The sequence below is a fragment of the Nematolebias whitei genome, chromosome 13 (assembly GCF_014905685.2).
Source record: "Nematolebias whitei isolate Nwh7 chromosome 13, NemWhi1, whole genome shotgun sequence".
NCBI lineage: Eukaryota > Metazoa > Chordata > Actinopteri > Cyprinodontiformes > Rivulidae > Nematolebias > Nematolebias whitei.
In genome coordinates, this window is record NC_056510.1 from 46,287,337 (window position 1) to 46,295,107 (window position 7,771).

General features: G+C 39.0%; 1 protein-coding gene across 1 annotated transcript in view; it reads left to right on the top strand.

Moving 5' to 3' along the window:
• The window catches only part of tbx15 (T-box transcription factor 15), an 8,892-nt gene extending 5,645 nt beyond the window's left edge, over positions 1-3,247 (top strand). The window contains exons 2-3 of the mRNA XM_037687115.1: positions 513-720; positions 3,142-3,247. Coding sequence (XP_037543043.1) covers positions 513-720; positions 3,142-3,247 — 314 coding nt within the window. The remainder of the gene's footprint in view (positions 1-512; positions 721-3,141) is intronic.
• The last annotated feature ends 4,524 nt before the right edge of the window (positions 3,248-7,771 follow it).

Below are 7,771 nucleotides of genomic sequence, written 5' to 3' on the forward strand. Positions count from 1 at the left end.
AACAGGGGCGGAGCCTCCGGGTTCAACTGTCCATCATTAAACAGGGGTGGAGCCTCCAGGTTCAACTGTCCCCCTCTTACAATGCTGTGATTGCTAGTATCACTCAGCCCTCTGTGAACAGTAAACAGCCATCAGGTGCTAATGATCCATTGTTAGGCTGATGGTCCTTCTTGAGCATGTGAGCAGCTGGTTTTGGTTGTCAGCAGCAAACTGGTTGATCCACTCTGAGAAGGTGCTATTTAAGAGACTGAGCTGAATACAGCACCTCAGACTGAAGAAGTCTCTTGGATGAGAGACGAAACGTTTCTACTTTTGTTTATTTGTTTGTTTGTTTTTGTTTTTTTGACTGTCCAGAGGACCAGATTAGATTGTTCCTCAAGCGTCACGTGACGAGAAAGTTCACGAGCTGCACATTCAAACAGAAACGTGATTTGTGTTCACACCAGAGTTGGACTCAGCTGCGCGTGCACATTGATTTTGTTTCTTCTCACGCATCCTCCTCCTTTCTTTAGACTCTGAGACGAGTCCCGGCTCGGACGGAGAGGGTCTGGCCGAGCGCACGTCGTGCTCCTTCGGCTCCCCCGCAGACCTGGCCCCGGGCCCCTGTGACGCGTCTCCCCCCGCCTCCATGGAGGAGATCCAGGTGGAGCTGCAGTGCGCGGACCTGTGGAAGCGCTTCCACGACATCGGCACGGAGATGATCATCACCAAGGCGGGCAGGTGAGTGCAGAGACCCTGACTGAAAAATACAATCGTGCGCGCGCAGCGGCTGTTTGGAGAGTGTTGCACATGCATGCGCGCCGCTTCTCTCAGCGGGAGCTGCTTTCTACTGAACCGCGTAACAAGTTCCGGGTCTGACACGAAGACCCGCTCTGCTCCCGCAGCGCCGGGAGGCCCCGATCAGCAAATCAATTACATCACATGAATTAATTAAATAATATGAATCAATTAAATCATATGAATCAATTAATTTATATGAATTAATTGAATCATATGAATCAATTAAATCACATGAATCAATTAAATATATGAATCTATTAAATTGTATGAATTAAATAATATGAATCAACTAAATAATATTAATTATTTAATACTATGAGTCAATTAAATCATATGAATTAATTAAATAATATGAATCAATTAAATCATATTAATCAATTAATTTATATGAATTAATTGAATCATATGAATCAATTAAATCGCATGAATCAATTAAATATATGAATTAATACTATGAATCAAATAAATAATGTGAATCAATTCAATAATATGAATTAAATAATATGAACCTATTAAATTATATGAATTAATTAAATAATATGAATTAAATTCATAAAACTATTTTTTTTCGACTTTTATTTCGTATCCATTAAGTATTTTAAATTTAAAAAAGTTAAATGAAGAGTTGTTGGTTGGGGTATCAGTGCGCAGTGACGTAATTTAGTAAATTTTTAAAATACAAACAGTTTGTCTGTTTGTCACGAACACATCTGTTTTTAATCCTGACCGCACAGACTCTGCCTTCAGCTGCTGCTGGAAATTAGGATTAAATCTGGTCATAAAGGGGCACAGTGAGTTTGCGCAGAGCGTGGACTGTTCATAATAACACCATAAATCCACGGGGGGGGGCGGGGAGAGGGGCAGGCCCGTGCTCTCATTAGGCTGGACCGGATTTTAAATGAAAAATGTTGAAAAAGAGAATTTAAGATGAAATGTGTTCATTTCTGCACACATTCTTTTAAAACCAGGACGAGACTTCCAGAAGCTTCTGTCACTTTCAGCCTTTAAAAGATGAAACAACAACAACAACAACAACAACAACAACAATTGTATAAGCACGTGTGCTTTTTTTTTACACATCACTTTTTTATTTGATTTGATGAGATGGACTGGGATGAAAATATTCAAAAAGCTAAAGGTCAGAGGTCAGCTTGACTATTTTTAACAAAGGTCTCATTTATTGTCAGTTTGTAAAAAAGACCAGAAAATATAAAAAGAGTCGTGTCTGTCACCAGATTACTGTTTTCAAAGAGTTCATTTTATGGATTTTATTCATGATTAGGAAGAAATAAAAATACTTCACCATGTATAAAGATATTTTCATTTGAATTAAATATTTTTAAAACATGCAATGCTGCAAGCTTAAACTTTTAAAATGTAAATTGATTTTGTTTCCTGTTTGACAAATATCATTCTACATGTTTTTAATTTAAATATAAGAACGAACGCTTTTCTTCTTAAAATGCAAAATACATTTTTATCACTGTGTCAAACTCAGTTTAGTTAAATAAAATGTTCCTTATTTCCTTCTTGTGTTGGTAACGACTGGGAGCTAATCCAGATTATCAGTCCCAAAAGATCAATTATTCTCAACAAACAGCATCATTTAAAAAATGGGCCCAAAGCAGCAAATCTTTTCAACCCACCAGCTTCATTCTTTGTATTTTATTTATTTGTTGACAGTATTGTTCTTTGTTTCATTTATGATTTAACATATTTTCTTGATCATAAAAAGCTCCAGTTGTTTCAAACCTCTTTATTTATGATTTGTGTTCAGGATTAATCCCATTGTTTCCTCTTCAGAGCTAAAACAATTCTGAAAAGTAATTCATTTTTCTGTCCATCAATGAGTTCCTTCTTTTGTGTTTTCAGAGTATTTTTCACCATTTTTTATGTTAGAAAAATTGAATTATTATTCAGTTTTTAAATCAACATTCCATATTTGAAATTCACCAACATGATCCATAAAAGCATTGGAAGTGAGCAGTAAATGAGTAAGGTTGTTGATGTGCAGCGTGTGCGTAGAAAGCATGAGCTTCAGTTTATTTGCTGACTGTGGCCGCATGTGGTGAAACGAGCTCCGGACGAAGACTCAACTGAAACGTGTCAAAAATAAAACACGCTTTGATCACAAATAGAAAAAAGTCCATGTGACGTTTCCTGATGCTCTTCTTTTTAATAATTCTCCCACATGGATGTAAAGCTGGATTTAATCCCGTGTGAACGCGTGTTGGGCTCTAATCTGCTCTCGGTGTCTGTCCGGCAGAGCCGCGCTGCTTCAGCTGTGGGAACGGTTCCTCACAGCTGATGGATCCATGCGGACCATCACTGCATCACATGTTTTCTTGTTGTCTCCGTCAGGAGGATGTTTCCTGCTATGAGAGTCAAAATTGCTGGCCTGGACCCCCATCAGCAGTATTACATCGCCATGGATATTGTGCCCGTGGACAACAAGAGATACAGGTAAGGTGACGACTCTGAGCTGCTTCAGGTTTCAGCGAGACGCTGCACCCTTCCATCAGCAGGGTCACGTGCACAGGTCCTGCTCATCAAATAATCCAAGTTAGACTGAGCCTTGGCTCAGAGTTTCATTAAATGCACAGAGCAGGTCTGCACCCGCTGCTGCAACAGCTGGACACACATCTGCATTCTCCTGGATCAGTGTCTGTGTAAACATTCTGCTCGTTAGGTTTGAGTCATGTGATTTATCACGTGACACGTGTTCATGACGGCTTTGGATCAAACCAGGACACTGCAGCTCGTTTCACCCCCACCCTGTGTTGTTGAAATCATTTTAACTGCAGTGGAATCAGTCACTCCTCTTGTCCTCACTGAAGTGAAGCAAAAGTGACTCAAGCGTGCACGTGTTGGAGAACAGCTTGTATGTGATGGATTTCTCTGGATGAGCTATAAGAGCGATGTTCTGGCTCGTAGTTCTGGTCCCTGAAGTCCGAGCCAGAGCCGAGAGATTGAAAAGTATTCATCATCCCTCTGAATGCTGAGCAGAGCAGGAGCTGCCTGCAGGAAGGAAACGACAAAAAGAAAGGCCCGTCGCACGTGCACGTTTTACTGCTTTTCTTTTTTTCTTCTGTCGTTTATTAGAATGAAGATGCTGAGATGAACGTGAAGTGTTCACTGACACATTCAAAAACTCTGCTAGGTTTGTTGGGAAACATAAGGTCTGAGGACCCAGAGTGGCCTCTACAGCTTTTTCATTTGGTCCTCAACATCCTTGGACAAAAAAAAATTCTTGTAATAAATAAAAAAGAACAGGATTTTAGTAATAACTCTTTAAAAAAAGGCCAAACAATGGCTCCACTGTCTATATTTACAGTCTAAAAACAGACCTTGACATGCCTTTGCTAAATTTTAACGGTAACGGTTGTGCTGACAATTATAGAAAACGACGTGTCAAACAAAGAGGATTGAATATTTTGCCAATATTAGAGGTCAAAATTAATTATTACAAGTACTTATTCAAAGGCATTATACTAAGAAAGTAATAGTATAGTCTCTCACTACTTCACGGTTCGTTTTTCGCAGACTCGCTCTATCGCGGTTTTTCAAAATAAGACTGGATATGACACACAATTGATTGATGGATGAGCCGCACGATCAGCATGACATTTTTTATTTAAAATTAATTATTTAAAATTATTTAGCACCTCCTGGACATTCGTGCAGCTCATACTGCAGGAGAAATGTCATCCTGCACCTCCTCCTCCCTCCTCTGTGATATCCATTCTGCTGAGGAGAAGTGGGCGTGGCCAAGAGCTGAGTTCATGACGTGCTTTTCTCTTTAAGAGCGTTAGAAACATTGTTTAGAATCAGGGGAGTGGTGGGGCAGAGGTTAGAGAAGGTGCGCTTATGATCAGAAGATCGACGGTTCAAGCCCCCGTACCGACAACATAAAAATTGTAGGTGGGGTAGGTGAAGCACCCACACCTGCCCCCACCCTCATTCGTCCCACTCTGGGCCCTTGAGCAAGGCCCTTAACCCCCACCATCTGCTCCTCCGGGTGTCCTAGATAGCTGCTCTCTGCTCCACACAGAGGGCTGTGGTAGCTCGGTGGTCTGTGGTTGCATCAGGAAGGACATCCAGCGTAAAAACAATTGTCAAGTCTTCGTGTGACTTAGTTTGCTGTGGCTCCCTCTAACGCAGGGAGCAGCCGAAAGAAGAAGAAGTTAAAAAAAGAAACATTGTTTAGACTATTGCAAGAGTGTGAGAAAGGTTTAAAACACCTTCATGTACAGTATATATATATATATATATATATATATATATATATATATATATATATACACAAACAGGACATAAAAACTTCTAAAATAAAAAGGAAAATACGGATTGTGACAAATAAAAGTCTAACAATCCTTGAAGGAATGTACATCATCCACCACCTTCAATGCAAAAGTTTTAAAAAAAGATCATCCTTCTATGTTTTAAAGTGATTTACAGCAGTTTTGATCCCATCTTTAAAATAAATGTAATATCATGCAAAATTGTAAGATCTCATGAAGAGTCGATGGAATCTCAGCTACTGCCACACAAAATTTCACTTCATCCTCTGTAACATTGACTGAATTATAGTCATTGTTGTATCCACAAAGGTGCATCTGTTTGAAAGAATACTTTTACACCATTTTAAACATCTACAAATACCCAACAATTGTTTGGTACATGCCAGAGATATTCAACAAAACTGCTCAGGGGGCCACAGTTTCTGAAAGCCAACAGCTTGGGGGCCAGACATCCAGCGATTCAAATCATTATATAAACAAAGTAAAGTTTTAAATGATGACCTTTTAATTTTGTTTCTTTTATTGCATTGAGTCATAAATGCAATAAACAGAACCCCCCTCGTATTTGCTGCCATGTGAAAAAGCAGTCCTTTATATATTTGTTCTACATGATGCAGGACATATTTATGTATTTGTACTACATGATGCAGGAAATATTCATGTATTTGTACTACATGATGCAGGACGTATTTATGTATTTGTACTACATGATGCAGGACGTATTTATGTTTTTGTACTACATGATGCAGGATGTATTTATGTATTTGTACTACATGCTGCAGGACGTATTTATGTATTTGTACTACATGATGCAGGACGTATTCTCACACTGGTGTAGACACGTTTCATCTTCACACGTGGCTTTTCAAATGTTTGAACTAAGTGAGCTAATGGCTGCTTGAATAAAACAACGTTCCCTTCTTTTGTGATGTAAAGGCACGGCAAAGTCAAGTGCAAAAACTCCCCAACATGCATGTGCACATCTTAATTAGAGCAAGAAGTAAAAACTTTAGTGAAGCTGCTGTTTGTCTGTCGTCTGACGTTTTATTTGCCCATAAACTCTGAAGTACTGGTTTCCAATGTTGCGGTATTGGCGTGATTGTTCTGAGAGAATGTGGTTAAAGTAGTTGTTAATGAAGGTCTGCGATGATGTCATCGGTGTGTAACTGATCTAACAGCAAAGTTTGAAATATAAGTTGTCATTGTCACGTGTCTCTGCTGGTGTTTTGTGGGTTGAAAGCTGAAAAGTTGAGGAAGCATCGATCTGTTTGTTACTCGTCCAAAAGTAATTCTGTCATCTTGTTGGACAAGCAGCAGCAACCTGCTGAGCTCTCTCACTGACAACAAGTTGAACAAAGAGTCAAATCAGCAGTGTAGCATTAGTTTACTCTTTTAAATAACATTATGTATCTCATCAGCAACACACAAGATTATTTTTACAAAATATAATGATAAAAATCACATAATGTTTAAAAAATACCAAATAAAATACTACACTATTTAAATACTGTACTTGTTATTTATAGGTATGTAGTTAATGCTGATAAGTTCATTTACAACCTATTAATTAAATATTGAGAATGATTAAATAAGGAAATTAACAAACAAACGTGATTTATCCTCCTAATACTTTAATATAATTAGAAAATACAAAAATCTGTTGACATGTAGAATTGTTCATCTAGATTAAATAAGCAGCTCAGTAAACCTTTGACTGATTATTATCTTCAGTTACGCCATTTATAATTTACAAAAAATAAAAACAGTTAATTGAACCTTTTTAAATATAACATATGATACAAATAGTTATTTATTACATAACTAAAATAAAAAAGATAATCACGGTGAAGCTGTTGTTAAATGAATTCCAGATGTTTGTTGTGAAACGATGAAGAGTGAGGCGAGCGGTGGTTCTGAGCTGGATCAGTCCAGAACACCTTCAGAAAACTGACGAGACCGTTTGGATCCAATTCAGAAACACTTTGACGTGAAGCAGAGCAGCTCGGTACGAAACGATGAGCGACAGCGTGGAGAGTTTCCTAACGCTGAATAAACATCTGGATGTTTACCAACAAGAAAACAAACTCAACTGTGAGGGAAAATAAGAAATAGAAATGATAAAACATGGGAACGGTTTTCTGTAGATGTGTTAAACCAGCCTCTGAATCTACGTGGACACGTTGTGACTCACGAGCTTCTCGTGCACAGCCCTCTCTTTTCACACGTTTACTTTGGATATGACGGAGGTGTTGACACGTTTCAAACCGTCACAGTTTGATTTGAAGGCTGATGTCGTGTTTGGAGCCCAATGACTGAAGTTTTATTCAACTTTTGTGTCTTTTCTGTGTTTGTTAAGCCGTGCACAGTTTTCTAACAGCAGGTTGATGTTAGTAAAAGCAGCAGTTGGATTGAAGCATGTTTGTTTGAAACAGAGTCATCATTAAGACATGACAGTGTAACACAAATGTACAGATTACTGTAGATCACGTGATCGAACTGTGTGGGGAGCAGTGAGCTCAGACCCCCAGCCTCGTCCTGCTCCCCCCACACAGACCAAAACATCATAGTGGACCTTTACAGGCCAGGTCCTGTACTGGTTTTACAAGCTGAGCTGGGACCTGTCACTGGTGTGTCTGTGAGCCTTGTGTCTGGACCCGGCCTGCTCTGTTGAACAGCCTTCTCTGTGAACG